Genomic DNA, 24,283 nt, shown 5'->3' with positions numbered 1-24,283 from the left:
CTTCAGACAAGCTTGCAGCCCCCGCTGACTCCGCACACAGAGAACAGCCCGACCCCTTCCCCGTCTCCGCTCACCTCCAAACCGCCACCTGCTCCTCCAGACTGACCGCCAGGTGCTCTTCTGCGCCCACGGAGTCCCCGGCGTACGGCGTGGCCTCCTCGGGGACATAGTCCCGCGCGCCCAGCCGCGCTGGCCGGGACACCGGGCACTTCGCTCTCTCCCAGCTGGTTTCGCTGCCCATTGAAAAGGACCGGAGGCCCATCCAAATTCCCCATCTCACTGTAAAACGTGCAAAGTTAGGCAACGGGATGACTTAAGGATGCTGGAAAACTCATTTGGGTGGTTTTTTTTTTTGGAGGGGGGTGGGGGTTAAAGATAGAAAAGTGATTTCAGAAAAAAGGTAAAAAATAAGTACTTGCCAAAATTTAAAGTGCTGAGTAAACAAGCCTTTTGTCCCTGCCCTGTGCTGCTTTTTTTGTTTGTTTGGGGTTTTTCTTTTTTTTTTTTTTTTAACTGCATTATCTTCAAGTATGGCAGAAAGCAGAGACCAACTCCCCAGCTTGCTGCAGTAGATGGTAGGCGCTATCAATCTAACACTGGCTTCCATCCCCTGCCTTCCGACCTGCTTTAAAGCGTAGTCACTCACTCACTGATCTCTTGTAGTCATTATATCACGGAGCTGGAAAAGCTGGAATAGGAGCATTTTTTAAAAGCCCTTATGTCTGAAAATTTAATGTAACGATGCTAGCTTTCTGATCTGACCAGATAATAGAGAAATGAAATATTTAAACCAACGAGGTGAAGTTTTTAAACTTCTAGTTTGAGAACAGGAAGATACTGTTTACAGGTAACAGGTCTCTGTGCAGACATGTCCCGTTCCGCGAGCGTACAGCATGGCAGAGGAAAAGGGGGCACTAACCGGACAGCGAAAGGAGCCTGGACCGGCCGCTGGAAGGTCTGTCGGTCGATTGCTCGCTGCATCAGTCAGGTGCAGGGTCTCCCTTGCTGTTAGGAATTGTCCACTGCAGATGTGGACGGCCAGAAATCTCACCGGACAGGCCGGGCAAAGCCTCAAAAAATCAGTTTGCTACTTGACGTAACTCTGCACCTCCGCGGCGGCGGGCAGGGCGGGCGTGCAGGGAGCCCGCAGCCCTGGCAGGCTGACCCAAGGCAGAGGACCGCGCTTGGCCCAAGCAGCCGCCTTCTGCTGAGCGGACGGGGCGGCGGAGAGGTGCGAGCTCTGCCACCGCGCTCGGCTCTCCCCGTCCCCAGGGCAGTCTGGCAGCAGAACGGCACACTACCCTGCTCTTTGCTTCAGGCATCCGTCTGTACGTACCCTCGGCCAGATCAGAACCCTTTTTTTCTTTTTTTTTCATGATTCAGTGTGTAACTTTTTAAAAAAACTTTATTCTAGCTTTTTCTAAAGATCCTCCCTCCAGCCCCATGATGATGCCAAATGTTAATGTATTCTCTCCAGCTTGAAAACGTTTACCAGTTTCTGGTATTTTATTTATATTTTGAGCTTGATAAACAAAAAACACTGTGGACAGATTGTGATCTCCCTGAACCGATGTAAATCCCAAATTAATCCAAGTTCTTGATTTACTTCAGGTTTACAGACTTCTCACAGAGACCACAATCTAGTCCAGTGCAGATTTTTTCCTGCTTGAAAGAAATACATTCTAGACTGCTGAAGAGAAAAATAACACCACAGAGGGAGGGGGGGGTGTCTATTTTTTTCTACTTTACCAAATAGGTTTTAGAGTACTGAATACAAATTATGTAGTAATATTATTGCAGAACTGCAAGAAATTTAAGATGACCTTTATAATGTACAAAATATTTTTATATTTTTTTTCTTAATGCAAAAACACAAACCCTAATTTTTTACATTGGACTAAACATAACTTTTTAAACAAGTTTATGCCTCAAAGATTGAAAATTTAAAAAAAAAAACCAACTGATTAGTCTGTAGAGCAGCTTTGGGTTTATTCCCTTTATTTAGGTACTTTTGCTTATAGTAGTCTAGATTTTTTAATTCCAGTTTTAGTTTAGAAGATCTAAACCTATTACTTTATTCCTCTCCTGTGTAAATGGAACTTCAGAAGCACTGAATGAAAGCTACGTGCACAAACCTGAAAAGTTTGAAGAGAGTCATTTTAAAGTTTGAAAGAATCATTTTAACCCTTAGAGAAGTAGCATTACCTGAACCGACTGCCAACTGTACACTTAGCCATGTACTTACTGCACTCAGAGGGTTAATCATATAGCACTAGATCAATATGCAATCTGCTCCTTTTTAAATTATTTCAGCAAGCTTAGACAACAGCATGCTCCGGTGCTGAACAGAGGAACTCAGCAGACTCTTCCCAGACCTGACATAGTCTCTTTTTATCACTTGATTAAAAAAAAAACAAAAAAATTGCTTTAAAAAAAAAGGTATGTCTCAGCTCACCATTTGTCACTCTGAGACCCTCTGATGTAAGGTGCTGTAGAAGTGTCAGCTACTGTGAACACCACAGATGAGAAATCAGCCACAGTGGCCTAGCGTAACTCAACACTGGGTGTAAAGCTGGCATAACTTAATACCGAATTGCTATTTTGTGGTTGGATGAAACACGTAACTTAGCAGCAAAGCAAAGGCAGGTATAAAAGAAAAAGCAGATATGTCTAAATAACACCAGAGGAAATTTAGGGGAAGTCCTGAACAGTATTGAACTGCGTATCCTGACCAAGGACTTGCGTACACAGACCAGCCGTCATTCATTTCAGAATTCACCGGGACTTTCACCCATTTATTTCAAGGCTACTCGTTGGCCCCTCCACGGTGTTGTGGATGCCTGCCTTGGTTCAGGGCACACTGACCAGCAAAAGGCCCGTCTGTATTACAGCCTCCTCTCATCATTTTTATTCCATCCAATTCCTGCAAAATCTCCTTAGTGAAACCTACTGCCCCCCTCTCCGGGAGCCTTTCCTCGTGCATTCATGGCATGGAAGCATTTCCACAGCCACAGAGCTGGAGCAGTTACACCCATTTTCAGACACAGCGTTGTTTCTGACCCTGTGCTCTGCTCTATACGTACAGGTTTATAGCCAGACCTTACCCTGCACTTTCAGCTACCACAGTATAAATGCAGAATGTCCACTTGGTATACTGTAACATGATCAGTTTATACTGGCGTAACTGAGAAAAATCTTCCCCCTCCCGCCCCAAAACACACAAGAGAACTTTAAGCTGCCCATTTCAGAGACAAAACAGCATGGCTGGCTTTTGTTACATGCCCCATGCTGATAATCAACGCCAAAACAAAGTTACTTTTATTAATACCAAAAAAAAGTGTCTTTAGAAATGCTATATGAAGTGTTACTATTTTGTGTTAATACTCTTTTTTTTAATAGAAGGAAAACTTCACCCTTAAGTTTCTATCGCAACAAGAATTTTTTTTTAGTTCTTTTACAGCAATTTCAACTCTTCCTGAAATACATATTTGAATTCCTGAAATCAGTTTGAATGTAGAAGTCATGGAAGTACCACTTCATTAAACCAAGTAAAACCACTGTATGTATGTAGCAGGGATAAATGGTTTGCAGCTGTACTTTCATTTGTCCAATGACTATCCATCATTTGTTGTAATTTTTTTACTTCATTGAGTTTGTATTTTTTGGCTTTTATGTTCAAAATATGTTTATAGCTTTATAAATAAAGTAATTGCCAGACTGGCTATTCAAAATAGGCCACTGGAAGTTATAATCCTATCAAACTCTCAAATAACTATTTCTTAGAATTCAAGAGGATTCCTGCTTCCCCCCCCCCCCTTCAGCATTTGTATGTATGAATAGTTTTTAGAATAATTGCCAATAGTCTTCAATGGGTAAGACTGAAATTGTAAACCAAGACTAAGAAAAAAAATACCTTCTTCTCCAATCCCTACTGACACCTTGCCTTCCCTCTCCCTACCACCATACTTAATCACTTTAGCTAAGAGCAGCTAGCCCTGACCATGCCATGACTTTAAAAAAAAAAGTTAAGGCAGCATCATGCAAGTTAAACAGCACATAAAGTTTAACAGTGGGAAATTGGACAGTCGCTCCCCCTTTCAAGAATTTCAAAGTACACAGCTGGTGTCTATGACAGCAGCAGGAAACTATCAGGTTCAGGTGAAGAAGAGAAAGCATGCAGCAGCCACGCGGTACACCAAGCTGTCTCAGCACCTTCATAGAGAGCATCCTTCGCTGTAGCCTGGCACTAGTAGTACTAGAGTGGATAAGCCAACTGAGAGGATGTACCTCCAGAGATTAAAAAAGGGTGTTTGCTCATGCTGACATACATGTCAGGCAGCTACAGAATTTGAATCTGGATGAAGTCTGAGACAGTACTACAGGGGAACTTCAATTAGAGAAAATAAATTGTATGGAATCCTGACTACCAGGACTACTAAGAATATTAAAATGTCACAGCTGTATAATGCTTTGAGCACCCAGACTAGCCCTTTCTTCTGCATGCTGCTATGCTGTACCTCCACACTTGCATCAGTATCAATAGCCAAGTGGCACGACCCTGGAGCTTCAGCAGAGGCTCCACCATTACAGCATTTGACCACCAAGGGTTACATTTTAGGCAAGCTGTTCTAATAATTAGCAAGTCTTACCACAAGGTCACGGGTGTGTTTTATGCAGGTATGGCAAACAAAGTAGAAGCAAGGTAATGAGGAAGACAAACTATGTGTCTTTGTCTCTTCCTCATCCTACAGCATAGTGAAGCATCACGTGAGGCAGTGGCTGCTAACAAACACGGATCCTAGTCTGATGACGAGCACCTAAAGGAATTTATATAGGCTTCTACCATAGAACACAATTACAGTACAGGCCTCTATATTAGCAACATAGCACTCCAAGGATGAAACTAGTATATTCTGGAACACTAACTTCACACACAGATGGATTTATTTCTTGCAAGAATCCAGGATAAGCTGAATATTAAACTACAAATATAGCCACAGAAAGAGTTGTCATCAGAAGATTTTTCCTCTAGTAGCACTTTTAAACTGAGGTATATTGTCTGCAATACAGGATGCTGGAAAGGCTTCGTCATGTCCAAGTCTAGCACTAGAGTATTTTATGCCCACTGACAATATAATATCTGTAATACGCCAATATAATATGCACACCAGCACAAAGGCAGGCCCAGCAACCTCATGAATAAGCAGATGTGAGCAGCAGCCACATCCAAAGCATTGGCCTGAATGCTGCTTTAGAGTAAGTTACCAACGCTTTCATTAACGGTTACATCAAAGCAAGATTACCTAAAAGCTGGTAAGCCATCAAAAAAAAATCTGGATTGCTTGCTATTTAGCTTCCGACTTAATCTGAGAAGTTGCCCACTGCATCTGACTAGTGGCTTGCATTAGTCATTAACAAAATCTTTACATCTGTTTTATTTCAATTAACCACTGCCTCAGTGCTGTTATTCGTACACTCAGTAACAAGTGACAGTAAAATTGTCTAGTTTCAAATAACTAGAACCATTTGCAAACAAAAGTTTAAAAGCCCTTTATTAATTCAGAAGTGAAACACTGATATTTAAAGTGAGATAAGTATGTTTATTAAGGGTCATTCTACTCTAAGGTTTATACAGAGAATGGAATGCAATACAAGCTAAGAGCACACCTCAAAGATCTACCACACAACCATCCCTACTCCCTATAAGGGAACTGTAAAAAAAAATAAAAATCAGAAAACCAGTTACTGTTTAACTAGTTGCAAGTGGCTTTGTCCAAAGAAGTTAAGCTTGATATTGCATTAGCTTTGTATGCAATAATTAAGTCTCTACAAGCTGAAGTATCACATACAGAGGCGTAAGATTTCCTGTGGACACATTAAACCATGTTTTAAAGAGCTACATCACAAGGGTTGTTTAAAATTGCCTAAAACCCAGCCACTAATGGCATGCACAGGTCAATAATATTAACTTTGGTAATGTCAGTCATTTTTGGTCAAATCTGGATTCCACTTTGAACAGTAACACATATAAAAACACACCCATCCTGTGCATAAAGCAACACACTTTTCATTTGCTACCAGCTAGAGGCAGGTCTTCAAGACATGGTTGAAGTATTCATATTTAACTGTCAGGAGCTTGCTTAGTTCTAGATCACATCTTTCACTAGTCTATAAGGCAAGACTAACAGGACAAGGAAGTGGTCAATTTTTTTTCCTTTTTTTTTTTTAAATGCAGGACAAGAACCATCTTGAAAGTTATATAGCTTTAAGTAACACTAATTTTCCCCACAATGTTTTTGGAAGAAATCCAGTAACTTTTTTACTTTACCTAGTTCCCCAAGACACATTCTAGTTTGTTTTTCTTTCTGAAGCTATCAATACCCTGTAAATACAAGTGTTTTGTTCTTCTTGAGGAAGAAGTCATAGGTGGTTTTATTTACAACGGAGTCAATCCTCAGTATTGTAACTGGACTCGAACAGTTGAAAAGTGTAATGAAAATGATAACCTTAAGTGCTACTTTCCATACAGAATCCACACTTAGTTCAGTTTTATTCATTGCAGAGTAAAGTAAAAAGACATCCAATTACACTAGTAAAAACTCAGAAGATTTAAATTTGTACTCAAAAAAACCACTACACATGCAAGGGGAACAATATCCTGCTAACACAACTTCATTTGCTGCTGCATTTGTCTAATATTAACAATTATGAACAGAGCAGTGCAACTAGTATTTGGAACAATCCTTACAGTGTTCGAGTGTCAGGCACAATACTTCACTTCTCTTCACACCACTGGTTCTCTTTACGTACCTGAAAGAACATTTTAACTATTAACATATTGCAGTGAACTTTAAAAGTTAGCTGTAAATTCCCATAAGCATTCAGGATTGCTTATTGCAGGAAGGCATAAACTGGGAAGCAGCTTTACTTTTTCATGCAGGGTTTGTAATTAGAAAGTCAATCTTCCAAACTGACCTGTTTATCAATGTAAGCCAAGAAATTTATTTCTCATGCCTAGATTTGATCGAAATTGTATTTTTTTTCCACCAAGTAAAGCAAATGGACTAGCTTAAGACTAAATTGCTCGTTTCGTGACATGGCACTGAAGACAAACTAAAGCGTACAATTCACTGCCTTTGTATTTAAACAAGGCATGTTGCTCTGATCTTTCCCAACTCTGCCATTTTGCAGTTGGTTTGTAGTTCAAGTTCTAAGACCAATGAGTTCATTAAAGACCAGGAAGGCAAGCATCTTACCTTTCTAGCCACATGCAACAATACATCTTCAGCATTCTTACTACAGCTCCAAAACAGCAAACTAAGGCTGCCACAAACAACCCTATATGCTTTCCTACCAGACACACATTTGAGCTAGGAAGTCAATATGCTTTGTTTTGACCTTTTCAGGTAGTGGGCTGCAAGCACTATAGGCACTGAAAGGTCTTGCACTAGTAGCAACCCAATTACAAGGACCTGATGCATTAGTTACATTTATTGTTAACAAATCAGTTGCATCACACATTAAATTAGGAAGCACCACACAATTCAGCACAAAAACCCAGCCAAATTATAATTAAACCCAGATCAAGTACCTGTGCTTCTTCCTCTTCAGTGAAGTCATTCTTAATATTGAAAGTCTTGCGAATTTCTTCCGGAGTTTTCCCCTTGATCATGTTTGCAACTGTCTTGCATGTGACATCAAGCAAACCTTTGATGTCCAAGTAATTTGCAGCCTGTAGAAGAGTTTCCAAATTTAAAGCCTCCATATCAATATTCTGCCTCTGTAGATGTACTCCCAAAGTTATGCTTACACTAATATTGTAGAATACTGTAACTGCAAACAGATCATCTCCACTTTGAGAAGCTTCTAGCTAGAACCTTGAAGTAACAGTACCTAAAACTTGCTTGCCAAACAGAAGGGAAAGTCGTCTGTACCATGAAAGACACACTCCCCGCTCCTCCTTTTACAAAGCGCTTTCAGAACATCCGAGATCTTCAGTGTTGAAGTACTGTTAACTAGCTAAGACAAGTATTGTTGGCTCACAGTACCATACAAGGTACAAATTTCAAAAGTCAAAGCCAGATTTTAATTTGTATGCAGATCTCCAGAACTCCATTTCTAGTAATAAGTCCTCAACTAAGATGCAAGAACCACAAGAAAAAAAAAAAAAGACAGCTGTAGGGCTCCATAGTCAGAAAGATACATTAATTGATAAATTAGCAAGTATAGATTAATGCCTGGAATTAGGTTCACAAGCATTCTAACATCCTCAACAATTTCAGCCAGTATTTGCCAGAACTACTTGCCCTCTCCACATCCCCCCTCCCAATGAAGAAGTTATTCAAGAAGCTTAAAGACTTTATTTGCGAAGTGCGCTAATAGAGCACGCTTCACAGGCATAGCCTTTACACTTCTTTAACATACTTACCAGGATAAGTTCAAAAAGTGTTCCTTGGTCTACTTTCAGAAACTCTTGATCCCACACAGGGATGTCATCTGTTCTTTTTTCTTTGTTCTCATCATCCTCAGGAGGAGGTGGATCATCCTTGTGATGGGTGCACCACTGAATCACCTAATTATGGTTTTGATATTAAAGTTTTATCCAAATGATTCTCCCATTAGGCCCCAACTATAACTTAACTTCATTTTAGAAGTGTATCTTTTTCTCTAGATTAATATTACAATCTTGTATGAACATGCCCCAATACACAATATTTTCATTTTAGAACAATTGATTCCCAATCCTGGCGTACAACAGCCTTCAAGAATCCCATCTGAGACAGTAGCTAGTTAATTACTCACAAGATAGCACCAGTAGCTGGCTTTTAGTCCTCTGCTAACACAAAGGACTGTACAAAGAAAACCTAAACCTCATTTTGCACTGTTTAATCTGTTTGCAGAAACATAGTTTTTATTAAGCAGAATACTACATAGGGCAAGAGTGTAGAGCAGTAATAGCTACCAACAGGACATGTTCACCCCAGTACAAAGTTCACCGGGCAAAAGTTTGCTTTTCTTTTGGGGGAAAAAGAAAAGAAAGCAGCAAAACACTAGCTTGGGAACATGCAATCTCATCACCCAGACGATTAAAAGGAGCAGGGATCTACTGCGAGTAAAATCCTGTTCATTTTGCCAACCCAAGACACTTCAGTTTGAAGTTATTTATGTGTATGTTCACCAGGAAATAATTCCTAACCCTGTATTTACCCCAAAACAGTCCAGTGCTTATTTTGGCTCAATGCTTCCTACTTCAGAGCAAAAAGCATCTTAGAAGACAGCAACATACTTTTTCACTTTTCTCACTTGACCCAACAACAATCATGGTCTATTACTGAATTTAATACCACCAAGCGCGCACAAGCACTGTACCTGCCACACAGGCACGGCTACTGCCAGTTACTCTCACCACTGCCTGTTCCTTAATCCTTTCTCCTAACATTTGGATCTCATGAACAGCCACCTCAGTTCACAGAACCCAATTAAAATCAGCGCTTTAATACCATGAAATACTAGTGTGCACAGATGTCCAGCACCACTTCAACACCTTAGGAAGCCTGTCTGGCCTCCAGCTGCTCTTCCAGAAGGTCACCCTTGCAGGTCTTCTGCCATTATCTGCCTGCCAGCCTCACCTCAGTTCTCAGACAACCTAGATGCCTGTGTTCATGCACCTCAAATTGGTTAAGCTTGTAGCTAGCATGTGAAAAGTACCTTTAATACAGTAGTTCAAAATACCCAACTCCAACATGAATTTCACATTTCATTACTGCCATACAACGCTACCACTTTCAGCATCTTACCTTTTTTAAGATAGCCGCATTGACATTTGGAAGAGGGACTGGGTCATCGTCACCTTCATCATCCATTCCCAAGTCTAAAAAAGGAAAGATGACTAAGCAATTGGCAGGCAAAACCATTTACTCTTCTCTGAACTGGGCTGCTTCACCAATTCTCCACTGTTTTAGCACCACTGAGGCTGAATGGATTGGTAGCAAAGGATCTCTAACTGGTGAAGTCAGAAGCTTTTAAAAAGCTTCGATGAGGCTTTGTGGAGCCACGGCTGCATTATACATGCTAGGTTATACCAAGTTTAGGCTAAGTAGCTAATAAGGCTACCTCATCAAATGAGAGCATCAACAAACCATCGGTTAAGCAGTCACTTACTTGTTAGAGCAGAACTTGATAGTTCAGTGTTCTGGGAACAGGATATGTTGAAGAATCAGACAAATATTTATGTATTCTTACCACTTTCAACAGTTCAAACCACAAGTTAAACCAAAGTGTTCCAACTGAGATCTCCCATTCAATTTATTATTAAATAAGAATTCAGATCTACTGTGGTAAGTAGAGACAATGTTTTGTCCTCTACAGGAGCAGTAAATACTGTAGCCACAGAGATGCCAGTTATCTGGCCTCTGAAGCACTTGTACTGATTCCTACCAGCTGAAGAAGTTCACATGCTAAGACAGCAGCACAAATCTTTCAATCAAAAAAACATTTATAAAGCATGCTTCTGATACTCCTTGTTTTAAAAGCTTGTCAGCATGCTCAAGACAGATTTGGATAAAGTTTGTCACTTTGTCCCCTTAATATGATTAAGGAATCAAAGTAAAAATTGAGAGAAAAGCAATTAAAATTTGGAATTGATACACAGAACAAATATCACATTAGCCATCTTTGATTAGAGAATATGCTTTTATTACACAAATGCTAACAGTTGGATGACACTCTAGCTGTCAGAGACTAACATCTTGTAATTAGTTATGTAATTAACTACACAGACCCTCACTCATTATATGCACAGATGAGCCAATTCTACATCACCAAGGAACTTAATTTTTAAGAACAGATGACTGTCACATCATCATCACTTATCAAATTTGTGCACAATTAAAATAGCATGTACTTCTGTTTTTAGGCAAGTCAACTACTGTTATTACTGGGATATTAGTTAGTACTACTTTTTGTTTGGAATAACTAACTTCATAGATTCAGACACTAAAATACTGACCTTACAGGGTACGGCATATGTCACCAATTAATGGAAACTTCATGGTGGCACATACTAGTGTAAGAAGTGACCAGTCCAAAATTGTTGGTATGAGGAAATAATTCAAGTAATATCTCAAGTTTAGTCAACTCTGCTCAACTTGTCCCCACCACCTCCAAACCAGCAATTTCATCTGTTATCAGAAAATTGTACTTCATTAGTGGTCCCATGATGCTCGACACAACCCTACCTTTAGCTCTTCCCCTTCCTGCTGCAGTACCCAACACACAAAACATTGTTTACTAACCAGTGCTTAAGCAGCTGTACTGCAAGTGCATTTCATCTGTACTAGGAGACTGGTTCTCACCCAGTGAGTAAGAGGCTAGTTTACGGTGCCTAGCTTACAACACTTACCATGTGTAACTTCCCTTTCATCAACAGCTGAGTGTCACTAAACACCAGCAGTGACACAGCTTCTGCATGAGAAAACTGAGAACTGTGCTCCCTAACGTATTCCAACCAATTGCTATGTTTCCTGCTCATGTTGCTAGTCATGTTCAACTGCATCTTAACAGAATGAAAGTGTTCAATGCTTGGAGTATTTCAACCTTATTTGTATTGTCCTTACGTATAAGGTATCACAACCAGACAAAGATTTATACCCAAGAACATAATTTTAACTACATCTACAGAAAGATTTTTTTTTCCCCCTAAGTTAATTGATGAATAGACCCAGAAACTGGAAAAACACACCAGTAAACAATGAGGATTTGCACTAGAGGGATTAGACACAGTTTGCTCTGTATCCTAGCCATCTGGCAGATTTCCCCTCCCCCGCCACGAGTTCTTTTGTTTCAAATTTATGTCAGCAGGAGATCAGAACTAAGTGTTTATCCCAAATAATTTAACTACATCCATAACCTCACAATATAGATTTCACTTTAGCTCTCTCTTCATTGCATTGGTTTATGATCTCCCACCCCATTTAAAAGACATTTACATTGTAAGACTGGTTTGTATGATTAAATAAATTCAGTTTTTAATATTATTAGATGTTCTGTTTGCTTAACTTCCACAAAACTGAAGTAGGCTGTAGGCAAGGCAGTGGGGTGCTTCCATTTTACTAGCCTCCCTGTAAGTGCTGTTAACAAGAGGACTGAACTTTCAGCTTTTTGCAAGAGCACATCCATCCAAAACACAGTTTCAGCTACAACAGGAATTGTTCCAGCTGTTCTGACATAAGACAGCAAGCTGCTTCATAGGCCTGGGAATCCTTTTTCAGCACAGTACCAGTTTGTCTGCTTTGGTCACAATCCCTGTTCAAGAGGCTTCCTTGAATACACTGCTATCTCCGCACGAGCTAGCAATCCTCAAGGCTTCACACTCTTACCTTCCAGCATAGTCTTTATAGTTACAGACTGTTTTGCAATTTCAACATCAACTTCAAAGATTTCTCCATCTGAACTCTGCAGTTTAATTGAAGGCATCTACAAGAGAAGGACAGTTATTTCCACACAATATTCAGCAGATGTTACAAGTTCAGCTGACTCCAAGATGTACATTACCTTTACTATTCATACTGCCTCTTACCAACAGCAGATAGCCCAGTGCCACTTAAAGCATGCTCAGATTATTCACTGCTTCAATCAACAGGCCTAAATTCATTAATCCTCATGCTTAAGAAACAAGGATTGATAGAAGCCCAAGGCCAGTTTAAGAGAACTTTTTTCTTAATTCAAAAGCATAAAATACACAAAATTTGTTAGTCAATAGTGCTTACATTTTTCACAGTGCAACACTAGAGCTATCTTTCTCTTGAATTAACTTTCAGCAACACTTCCAAAACAGTAGTTGTCTTCAAATCCAAACAATTGCTACTCACTTTGACTCTCAAATGAAGTCAGATCTCAAAAGCAGTTTTCAAATGATAGCCTCTGGAACAGAATCACAAAATTGAGGTTGAAAGGAACCCCTCTAGACAGAGTCTAGTCCAGCCTCCCTTGCTCCAAACAGACCACATTACTCAGGATCAAAGGCTTTCCTTCAGAAAAGCATTTGGTTTTCTGAAGAGATTAAAAAGCAATATACCACTACGAGGAAGGCTTTCAGCACTCAATACTCTTACAAAGTAGGAAGTTAGATCAGCACTTTGTTAGCATTAGGAAAGACTAAGATGACTATGCATTTTCACAAAGTTTTTCAAACTGTAATAAGACCTACAATAAATAGAAGCAGCAGACTTCAAAGATGCTACTAGCAGAAAAATAATCAAACTTTACAAGAATGCATCTTTCCACATATTTAACAACTCAAACCCAGAAGTAATGCACTTGATACAGCAGCTAGTAGGTTACGACTTCTGCCTGAAACTACATATGAAGTCTGTTTGGGTATCACTGCACTTGAAGCAACTGACTTGAAGGACGTGATAAACATTAACTGCCCGGCCACATAAATTTTATCAATCAGTTCTCAACAAACTAGTAGGATGTGTTATAAGTTCCTTTACTACTAAAAATATTTGTTAGCAGCAGACCATTGCAACAGTTTCATTTTTTCCTCAAGTTACCTGCTTAAAGCTCTCTAAAGCATGTATTTGTAAATACAGCCTGCAATGCACTGTAAAGAGAAGCTCTAGGAACAAAGAATTTCAAATTAATTTCAGTTCATTTTCAAGTGTTCTTCCCCCACCAAACCTAAGGGCTATGCATGCTAGTTCCTTACAGTAGTACTTGAACTACCAAAATGGAATTAGCTGGACCACTTTCAGCAAACTTACATTATCCCTTTCTGAATGCCTGCTGTAACTCATCAGTATGGCTGAGCCTGACAGTACTGCAACAAACCCAGTCCAATGGAGGCCAGCCAAAGCACGTTATTAAGCAGCTCACACCAGCTTGAAGTCCTCATTGCTTTAATTTCCATTTGGCAGAGCGAGTAGCTAGTTAATGTTTACACAGTAATGTAACCCTATATGACAGCGCTACTTCTAATTAAGATGGGTGTTCTGGAGGGACACGGTCATGATCATTCCAAAGATGCAAATATATACATACATATCCACAAAAATAAAATTCAGATTAAAACATAGTTTTGAGTTGGTAGTTTGAACGATTCTCTGGGAAAAAAAAAAAAAGGATCTAGGCATACATTTCAGATTTAATGCATCTGTTCTTGCAGCAATTATCTGAGAGCACTCAAGAACAAACCCAGCTTCAGATGCCAGCCTTCCTGTGCTTGTGTCTAGGATTACATAATGCTGCACAACGGAGCCAGAAAGACAGGGATGCTGCCTTAACGAGTCCAGCCCCTGCAAGAATATTTGCATTGATACACTTGTATCACCCAAACACACTTTTATCAAGACCTTTAGGTTATTGTTAGGAGTCGGAATCAGGTAGAATGAAGTTAATATACTGTGTTATCACTGACAACAGATCAGGATTTCATCCAAATTTCTCTATTTTTATACCACAGAGCTCAGTCTCCTGGAAGAAAAAGAAGTCATCTTTAGCAAGCTGCAATACAGCTCTGGAAATAGACAGGCCTTGGATAGCAACACAATTGGGTGACTAAGCAGAGAAGTCCTAAAAGCTCTATTCAGCAACAGCAAAACAGGTTGGGAGCTAGTCAAAAGCCAAACCTGAATTACAACGGTAATTTGCATATATAAGCCTGAATGCAGAGCTCAGCTATCTAAAACAGCGCTACTAGGCAACTCCGTGCCTCCCAAAGCCGTTCCAGATGGATGCCCGCTCCTTCCCCCTCCACTTCTCCCTGTCACTGGGTGCAACGCTGCATTTATTTACTGAAGTCACACCTGAGACGTTCTGCTTGCGCTGCCTCTCCAGAGCTCCCCTCGCTACCAACAGATACTGGGGGTGCCCTGGAGCAGCCCCACGGGGGAGGGTCCGGCTCCGCAGGGGCTGTGCGGCCCGGGGCGGGGGGGGGGGAGCGCCTCTCCTTTATTTATCAGACCCCGCAGACGGCGCCTCCCCACACAGCCTCCCCCCCAAGGGGGCCCACGGGCGTTTTAGCCCCGTATTGCCCAGGAAGGGCTCAGACCTCAGCCCGCCCCCTCAGCAGCCCTCCCAGACCACCCCCTGGGAGCTCCGCCGCCACGGCCGCCCTCCGCCCGCGCCAGGCGGGGCCAGGCCGGGCCCACTTCCACCGCCGAGAGGGCCCCGCGGCCCAGCCCAACCCCTGCTGCCGCCGCCTCGAGCACCCATCTACCCACCCCGCCGGCACCGGGCGGCCCCCCGCCCCCCGAGCTCGCAGGCCTCACCGTGAGGCGGCGGCGGCGTCCGGCTCGGCGCTGACTGGACCTGACGGCGGCAGCGCTCGGGGCCCAACTGCGGCGGCGGCTTTATATGGCGGGGAGGGGAGCGGGGGAGGGGGAAGGACCCACCTCTCGCTGCCTCGCAACCGCCAGGCTGCCCGCCGCGAACGCCTGAACAAAACACCCCGCCCTGGCTCCCAAACGGGGCAGGGCGCGGCTGACGGTAAAGAAACGGGCCCGCGCCGCCCTCGGCGGGGTGAAGAGGGGGGAAGCGGACCAGAAGCGAGGCGGGGGAACGGAGCGGCGGCCGTCGGGTCTTTCAGGCAGCGGCGCGGCCGCGCGAAGAGCCGCACAACGGGCGGGGGCGCCTCGCGCGGGCCAACGGCTGCGGCGCCCCTCCCCCTTGCCCCTGAGGGGCCGCCGCGGCCTCGGCCCGGGCCCGGGCCCGGTGCTGCGGGGCGGGGGAGAGGCGGCTGGGGAGAGCCGGGGCGGGGGAGGGCGCTGGGTGCGTCCCGGTGCCGCCGCCCGTGAGGGGGAGCAGGGCGTCCCTGTGGTAACCACGCGTGATGACGAAGGGTGCCGGTGCGGCCTGTGGTATCTGGAGGCCGGCCCGGTGCCTTCCTCGGGAAACAACCGGCCCGCGGGCACGGCTGTCATCGTGCGCACTTACAAACGGTAATTCAGAGTGACCCAGACTGGTCACAAAAAACCCGCGTTGGGTGTTTTCCTTCGAGCGGGGTTTCACGGGGAGAAAGCCCAAGGCCCGGGGGTGCCTGAACCCCCCGTGAGGGGAACTTGAAGCGGGGAGTTGGGTCAGGCTGCTTCTGTTTGTGGTAGCGTCTTGCATGTAAATACAGTGAAGTGCAGTCTTCAGTGGCTGCTCGGTGAGGCAGCAGAAAACATATTAACTAAAAAAACTACACTGAAAAACTGGCTAATTTCAAATTGTTACAACAACAGGTTGTCCGTGAGTGGAAATATGTGAGCAACAGCTCAGGACAGTTCACAGTGCTAGGAACAGATTTAGGTCTAACTAGGAATCAGTGAGCTGGACCTACCCCAGATCCCAGCAGGAATTTTAGGCAGCTACAGCTCTGCCCGTGGCCGGAGCCCGTTAAAGCATCTCCAGACACCAGCTGCACGAGGAGCCACCGGGCCGGAGGAGCAGACTAGCAGTTAGGAACCACCGAAATGCAGCCCAAGCAGTGTTGCGTTACCACAACCAGCCCACCTGAGCGGCGTGCCCCAGTGCAGGTAACATCTCCTGAAAGGTCCAGAGTATGTGTTAGAGAGCGACCGGCAGTAGGTTTTCAGAAAAAGAGAGATCTGAAGGTTTTTGCTCAGTGAGGAAGGCAGGCTGGGGTACGAGTCCACCAAAGGAACCGTGGGGTGTCTGGCAGCACTCGTTCCATGCTATGCTGTCGAGCCCAGTTTTGCATCAGCTGTCCATGGCAAAGTGGCTTTTAAGTAGTTAAGATATTTACACACTGACAACTCATGTTTACGACAACTTGCTTTACTTCAAATCTTAATTAAAAATGTGTTTAGAACTGGAGTATGTTTTCACAGCACTTCAATGCAGGCATACCCAGGCTACCTGTAAGCAGACTGGTACCTGCAACAGCATTGCACTGCAGAGCACAAGTGCAGTGTAAGTCACAGCTTTCCCTTTCCTTAAGGTCCCAGAGGGTCCCAGGCTGTGCACCACACACCTTATTGAACAAATGACAGTCATACCCACTAGAAAATACCTTCTAGCATAAATAATTTTCCTGAGATTCAGAAATTCTCAGTTCAGAAGCTTGCTTTGCTCATTTCGGAGTCCACAGCCCAGGACAGTAGCCTAGGCATGAAAGTATCCAGTCTTCTTTCTTTCCTTAGTTTTCTACCTGAGTGACATAACCAGTGAGACCGCAAATATTAGAAGAATTTAGTATTAAATAGTCAGTTGGTTAGGGCTGACTCTCCGGAGAGATGGAAGACTCAAATACAGATTCTCAGCCAGGAAGAACCTCGTAGAGCTCGGGTGACAGTGAGGCTATTCTACATCAGGTCATATCACTTAAACAGGTTTCTATATAAATTCCAAAGAACTGTTGGAGATGACTGCCTGACTTGGGAATCTTGTTTCACGGGCTTTAGGATGCCGAGCACCTCGTTAGTTACAGCACAGTTGAAGATGACTCTGAGCAACCTGATCTGCCTTTGAAGATGGATCTGAATTCAGAGCGTGGTCCAGGGGACCCTCAGTGGTCCCTTCCAGCCTGAATTACCGTATGCTTCTGGAACACGCGCTTCAGTGGAACTCTTCGTAACAGCTGAGTGAGCATCCCAAGAGGTCAGGTGCTGCTTATACAGCAGACTTTGACGGTAACAGAGGTTCCTCAAAGATCCTGGTATTAGTAACCAGATAAGCTGTTTGTTCACCATTCATTAGGACCTAATTATATTTTTTTGTATATATCTATCTCTCTCACATATATAGACGTGTGAAGCCTCCAAACTATGCCTAATGTGAGCTTTTGATTGTACCATGGACCTCTTTCCTCCTCAATCATTCCATCTTGTACTCCAATGCTGAGACCCACATTCACTGCACTAAAAAAAGAAACAACACTGCCTTTATTTTCCTTAAATGTTTTTTTTTTATTTATATTAAAACTCCTTGGTTTAGAGGATCAAACGATGACAGAAGGTGGTCTGTGGAAAACATATCTGCAAATCCTAAATCCCCTTTCCTGATGTTGCCAAAGACCAAGGTTTCTGATCTGGCTCGTGATCAGGGAGCACAAGCTCTCAGACTGCAAATCAGGCTCACCAGAGGGGGGATGGGGTTTGCTCTCTACACAAGACAAGTCCAATAAAATCTAGGAACAGGCAGAAAGCTAAGTTCCATGCTTAATTATGATCTGTGTATAAATTTAATTCAAAATGATACTGTTGATGAGCTTTATACTTGATACAGCTCTCTACGGCTTTCTAAAGGAGAAAATTCAGTCCCCGGGGGACTTTGAATTTAGCTGTTGAATTAGAAGTCTAGGAAAGTTAAAACAACAAAAACACCCCACCCCCCAAAAAAGTGGCAGACGGCTGTCACAGATAGACTCTAATCACACGACAGCCACCTCCCACTGTGCCCTACATATCGTACAATGAACCTCCCCAGCTAGTCCAGATGCTTTCTGTTATCTGCGGTGAAAAAGCAGCTGCTGCAGCCTTGATAGCCGAAGTCCTGCGAGTAAGGCAGTATTAATAACACAAAAGACCCATCCTTCACCAAAGCTGCAAGGCAAAGAACAAGATTTGTCAAAAAATGGGTGGCCCAATTTCAATTGTTACGCGCCTAGGTAATCATTGCAATGCAAATAATCCTAAACCTAAGCATTGCCATCCTGAGCCATAAAGATAATCGCACCATGTATCAGCCACAGATAAATTACAATTCAGGGCCTTTTACCACTGAGAACCCAGAGGAGGAAGGGGGAAGCTGAACACTAAACCAAATACCTGAAAAGATCGGAGCAACCAAGATCAGTGCAAGCTTGATTTAACACTTGCCAGATCCAGAAGGGCTCTGACCTACATACTTGCAGCATCCCTGGGCTGCGGGTGAAGCCAGCGGAGCAGCGACGCAGCCGCAGGGGAAGGGGCTTTGAACACGCCGAACATTAGAGAGCAGCCTCCCGGACACAGCGCTGCATCTGCTCCACGACCTTGGATTCTCTTCCTGGCTATTTCAGGCAAAAATTACTGTGGACCCCCCCTTAAAATGCCTCACATTCTCCACTTTTACAGAGAAACTGGGTTGGGTTTTTTTTTTTTCCCCTGCCAGTGGTGATTTAGAGACTATGGAGATAACACACTAATTATTTTTCAATACCACAAGCGTGGCGTGGGATTGTCAAAGCCTAATGAGAACCAGGCTTGAAAGAGCTCAGCTCTGCTCCATCAACGAGTTGGGAAACTTCACAGAACTCAGCCTGGAGTCCCTGAACCGCAGGGATGGGGGGCCGGCAAGGGCTGGACTCGAGGGTCCCGAGAGCACAGCTGCTCTAGCAGAGAGAGCCAGGTATGATTTGCCGGAAAGCGAGGTGCGACCATCCAATCTGAACAAGAACCTAATCTACATGTAGGGGAGGATAAGACTTGCTGCAAAAATCCTCCCTTTTTTTTTCAGGAATACAAAAGATGAAGAACATTTTCTCAAACAAGCAGCCACATCAACAAGTTTAAAAAAATTGAACTGACTGGTTCAGTATAAAACCAGAAAACATCACAATTATTCATGTGAGAGAGATGGTAGAAAGACACTGCTGAGCTCAAAGGCCTGTGCCACTGTTGCCACAATCTTGCAACAACGCAGCAGCAGAAAATTCTTGTTCTCAGTACAACTCTGGAAAAAGCTAATTATTGCATTTCTACTTCATCAAAACTTGTATTACAGGAGCATCCTTGAGAATGTGTCGCTTTTCATCCAGGCTGTACCCCAGCAACGCAAGAGGGTGGGTGGCAGAGCCCACCGGTTGGAGGAGAGTCCAGTTAACACCGACAGACTGACAAAACTCAATAACCAGACACCAAATGGTTTGGTTTTTTTTAATCAGCTTCTGTGTCTTCCTCTAACAACACTTATATTCCCCTTACATAACTACAGGGATTCAAGATAGCTTAGAAGACTAAAGATGGGGGGGGGGGGGAAGATTAAAAATAGAAACACGCCTACCTCAAGTGTATTTACAGCATCTACTTCCTAACCTCATCCTCGCCCCACCTCCACATACTTAAACAGACCGATTTTTGTACCGCTTGTGCCCTAGCATCCTTTGAAATCGTTTGGGCTGCCCAGAAGGAGCCAAGCTCGGATCCTGCAGTCGCTGCGGCTGCGTTCCTGCTGAGGAAGATGCTGCCGGGTGGGAGTCACCCACCTCCAGCCTGCTTAGGCTGCCGAATTACAGAGAGTGCGTGTGTGAGCCTCGCCGAGAGAAGAGCGGCTCCCCGGCCCCGCCGGGTCACGGCCCGCCGGTCACGGCGGGGGACACGCGGGGCACAGCCACGCGGTGGCGCCGGGGCTCGCTCCGAGGGACGGGAGGCGCCGGGGCAGGGAAGGAGGGGGGGGGAGCGATCAGCAGGGCCCATCCCCGAAGAGATGCGCTCGTATGTATTCCGTGAACTGAATGAAAAGAGTAGACTTGCTTTAAACGGTCTGAAGAACGACTTTAAGTGGCAATGTATAAAACTGTGAATATCCTTGGTAACCAAGCGTGAGAGTGAGCGAACTAGGTTAGCTTTAAAGGGTTGCATGGCACCAGTCTTCAACCTTGGAGCTGTTCAAAGTCCAAAAAGCAGATTCTGAGCTGTTTCCGACGCCACAGATGATAACGAGCAGTTGCTTTGAGGTTTCAAAGTCCATGGGAATAAATATAGCATGTTTCAGAAGTCAGGCTCATTCAAAGCATTTTTAAAAGAGATTGCAGGGAAAAAGGGACAGTCCAGTAACATTTTGAGATGGCTGAGCTAAAGCTAGATAAACTCACGACCAGGCACAACGCAGAACCCATCACGAGCCGTTCTTTGAGACGGGGAAGAAAGGCAAACAGGCTCCCAGGGAGCCGCGGCACCCCCTTCCTGGACAGGGCTCCAGGAACACAGCAGCAGCAGGCTGTGTTCCTCTTCCCCGAGGACAAACGCGGCAGCGGAAAAGGAACGAAGCTGCCTGCAAAGTGGGTCAAGCGTGGAATGAACACCATAGGATCCTCTCAGACAAGTCTCCTCCAGGGCTCCTCCTTTATAAAATAAGGAGGCAGAAGAGAGCAGTGGTCACTGGCCACTCTTGCACTGACTGCTATGATAACGAAGGGGCTTTCACAGCAAGTTTTATGATTAGGCAGGGCGATGGTTTCAAAGTACTGAAAAATAAAGGCAGTTGGGAGTCAGGCTAAAGCCTTTCAGCCCCATCGATCATGCAATTATCAGTTTAAAACTGTACACTCCTCTTTGACAGTTTAGCACTTTGTTTTTAAATGCATAATCCAGAAAACCATTGATACACTTAATGAAAATTTAAAAAAAAAAAAAACAAAAAACCAACCCTTCCAAAAAAACCAGTTGTGTTTGGGGGGAATCTGATGAGGAAGATGTATACAGAAGTCAACAAGACGACCAAATAGCAGAAGTTTCATTTGATTTATACAACCCTATGCAATGATACAAGTATCTGCAAAACGTAGTGTCTTCTCATCAACTGCCGGCAAGTTTTCAGCTGGGATACTCACCCCTGATGGTGCTGCTCCTCTTCCATCACCAGTCCCAGGGCGGCGTAAGGTGGCACAATGCAGCCATTGGCAAGGTCAGAAAAAATGAACTGATACCGGTTTGAAGCTATTGGAACATCCCCCCTATATTTTTAGCTGATGTTTTACAAACGACAACCAAAACCTTGATAGCTTCACAGCAGTCTGATGAACAAGCTAACAGGATAACCCCCGATCCCGAGTCTCGTGTACCGTAACCCAGTAAGATGCTGTTTTAAACACAGAAATGTCGTCTGGAAGGGACCTCGCTCTCCCCCCTGAAGCAGCACTAGCACCAGTGCCAGCTCGGCTGCAGCTTTTCCTAGCCCAGTCCTGAAAACTTCCAAGACAGCTATTCTGCAGCCTTGCCAGTTAACCTGCTCCAGTGCTACACTGCCCTCCTATTCTGACAGCTGTTTTGTCCAACCTGGTTTCATATGTTAGCTAATTATGTATATATAATATTTAGGTACTATTAGTGATTAATGTTTTATACACCAGCAGCAATCAGTTTAATCTTCATCCAAAAGCAGTTCTGTTCACCATAGAGTAATTAAGAGATCAGGAGCTGTAGTTCAACCCATCTTAAAGAATAAAGCTTAAGCCACAGCACAGGTTTTCAAAGACTAAAACATGCAGCGCTGCTTAATTTAAAACCAAAAGTGTTGTTTCAGCGTTTTTTTCCTGTATATATGCCAAAGAACTCTGGTCCCTTGCTCAAGAGAGCAGCTTGCCTTTATTCTCATCCAGGAGGAGCACAGCCAAATGAGTTAGAGCACCGAAATAACTTTTTAAAAAACCACAGTGGGCTGACTCATGAACTGCTTACTCTGCAGGGCTTTTTTAGTGTATTCACGGGTACTGAAAGATTTCTACGCAGTCCAGTGTAATTTTTACTTAATACTTTGTTTCCAACCTTCTCCTGGAACTTGCAGACAACTAATACTCCGTGTAGTGATCGCTGTAGCATACAGAAGGCACCCTACGCATTCTACAAGACTTCAAAAACCATTGCTTGCAAACATTTTGCTCCAAAATCTAAGCTCATATAAACCATGCATATGGTTGCAAAAAACACGGAACACTAAAAAGCCATTTCTCTCATGTAAAACTTTGCTTTAACCTATGCAAAACCCCCTAAAACATATCTTGAATTTCCCTGAGTGCTCAGCATACAGACAAAACAAGAAGCAATTAAAGAGTGATAAATGAGTGCGTGACAGGTGCATGAGGAAGTGGAGAGAGTGGAGCCACATGTTCAATTAATTGCATGTGGAGCAGCATTTAATTTGAAATTCAAAATTGTGATTTGATCACACTTGCCTCTTCTTACAGACCAACGACGAGGAGCATTTATCCTTCAGCCCCCTCCTGCTCCTTAGGTCACAGCTCCTCCGGCAGCAGGAACTGCGCTCCAGTGTTACTAAGGAAATGAAGATGAAGGGGGAAAAGGGGAAAAACAGAGGAATGTGTTTATTGAACTATGAAGAAAAGCCCAAAATAAACCTAGCACTTGCGTAACAGTTTTGGTTTTGTATTGTACATGAGGAAATCCTTTGCCTTCAGGATTCAGGCTGAATTTCTAAATTGCCAGAGCAAAGACTTTGTCCCAGGCTCTAAATGCACAATTACTTTATGAAAATGACTTTCAGTGTTTACTACTACTATAAAACAGAAAAAAAATCCCCTCACGTGGAACGTGGAAGCATGGATTGGCAGCTATCAATAACTCTCAGAAATCTTTTCTCTACTAACATTTCCAGATGGGCTTTTGATACTAACCAGACTGAAATACAGGCAGATGACATGTCAAAGCTTTCATCAGCAGCATGTCCACTCACCACCTTTTTCCCAAGGCAAAATTTATTCTCTTATCATCCAGACACAGGCAGAAGAACAAGGTAACTAGCTCTGTCTGTCTTCACTTGCCCGTGCGTCAAGTATCCTTCCGGGGTATTATCAGATCTAAAATAGGTGACGCTGCCCAAGCATTCGAAGCAGGGATACTGAACGTGTATGCAGATGTCAGCAGCTGGAAACAATCCGACACGACCACGAGCCGACAAACACATGCGCCGGTTTACCTTGGAGAAAACTTCCATCTACACACGCAGCGCTCCTCGTCAGTCACCGACGGAGCCGGGGCTGCGGCAGCAGCCAGGCCCGTTCTCAGGGGCTCTGCGGAAGAGGCACACCAGGGCAGCTCAGCCATCAGGGACGGCTGGCCAGGAGGCCATCGGCAGAGAGTGGGCCACGGCAGGAGGGAACAGAGCATTGGATGGGAACAGGCAGAAGAAAGGTGTAGAAAGAGCGTGAAGGGGAAAAAACGTGGCAAATCTGTCTCATTTTTCCTTTCAAAAACAAAGTTACTGAATGTTTTCCTGTGTAGGAGCGCAATTTTTCTCTCACTTTGACTTAATGACCCCTTAGAGTTCAGAAGGACGGGCCTCCACAAATGAAGGGTGCTTACTTCAGTCTGACAGACAAATTCAGATAAATGGCCAAATGACAGGACATCATTAAGTGTGACTTAAGTAAAACGCAATATGGAAAGCTGAAAACCCTCCCCTATCTGTCCAACAACAACAGGATTCTACTGACTCTACCCAAATTCTGTGAAACAGAAGAAAAAAGGGCAAGTTTTTAGAGTGGTTTGTAGAAAAGTGTCGAGTTTCACTCATGACTGCCTCCTGACAATTTAAACCCCAATGTCAGCCCTCCTCACCG

General features: G+C 43.8%; 1 protein-coding gene and 1 long non-coding RNA gene across 6 annotated transcripts; one reads left to right on the top strand and one right to left on the bottom strand.

Annotated features, from left to right (window-relative positions):
- Positions 1-5,535: 5,535 nt before the first annotated feature.
- Positions 5,536-15,326, bottom strand: SKP1 (S-phase kinase associated protein 1). 4 transcript variants are annotated; one of them, XM_050905210.1, is made up of 7 exons: positions 15,273-15,291; positions 12,870-12,921; positions 12,378-12,474; positions 9,798-9,871; positions 8,429-8,572; positions 7,592-7,732; positions 5,536-6,810 (listed from the first exon to the last, which is right to left on the bottom strand). In XM_050905210.1, the coding sequence occupies exons 3-7, from the start codon at positions 12,472-12,474 to the stop codon at positions 6,775-6,777; spliced, it is 492 nt and encodes a 163-aa protein (XP_050761167.1). In that variant the 5' UTR covers positions 12,870-12,921; positions 15,273-15,291; the 3' UTR covers positions 5,536-6,774. The 4 variants fall into 4 exon arrangements, with proteins under 4 accessions (XP_050761167.1, XP_050761169.1, XP_050761168.1 ...); XM_050905212.1 differs by lacking the exon at positions 12,870-12,921 and having other exon boundaries at positions 15,273-15,326; XM_050905211.1 differs by lacking the exon at positions 15,273-15,291 and having other exon boundaries at positions 12,870-13,110.
- Positions 15,327-15,891: 565 nt separating this feature from the next.
- LOC127022121 (uncharacterized) lies at positions 15,892-17,877 on the top strand. 2 transcript variants are annotated; one of them, XR_007767307.1, is made up of 3 exons: positions 15,892-15,941; positions 17,409-17,604; positions 17,752-17,877. It is a non-coding gene; the product is annotated as an uncharacterized LOC127022121 (long non-coding RNA). The 2 variants fall into 2 exon arrangements; XR_007767306.1 differs by having other exon boundaries at positions 17,409-17,636.
- Positions 17,878-24,283: the final 6,406 nt, after the last annotated feature.

This window comes from Gymnogyps californianus, chromosome 14, assembly GCF_018139145.2.
Source record: "Gymnogyps californianus isolate 813 chromosome 14, ASM1813914v2, whole genome shotgun sequence".
NCBI lineage: Eukaryota > Metazoa > Chordata > Aves > Accipitriformes > Cathartidae > Gymnogyps > Gymnogyps californianus.
The sequence above is the reverse complement of the archived record's forward strand: the minus strand, read 5'-3'. Positions and strand labels throughout refer to the sequence as shown.

Coding starts and splice junctions, on each gene's coding strand:
- SKP1 (XM_050905212.1), bottom strand. CDS start 12,474: ATGCCTTCAATTAAACTGCAGAGTTCAGATGGAGAAATCTTTGAAGTT. Junction 8,573..9,797: donor ATGCGGCTATCTTAAAAAAG/GTAAGATGCTGA, acceptor AACCATAATTAG/GTGATTCAGTGGTGCACCCA. Junction 6,811..7,591: donor CTGAAGAGGAAGAAGCACAG/GTACTTGATCTG, acceptor ATGTTCTTTCAG/GTACGTAAAGAGAACCAGTG.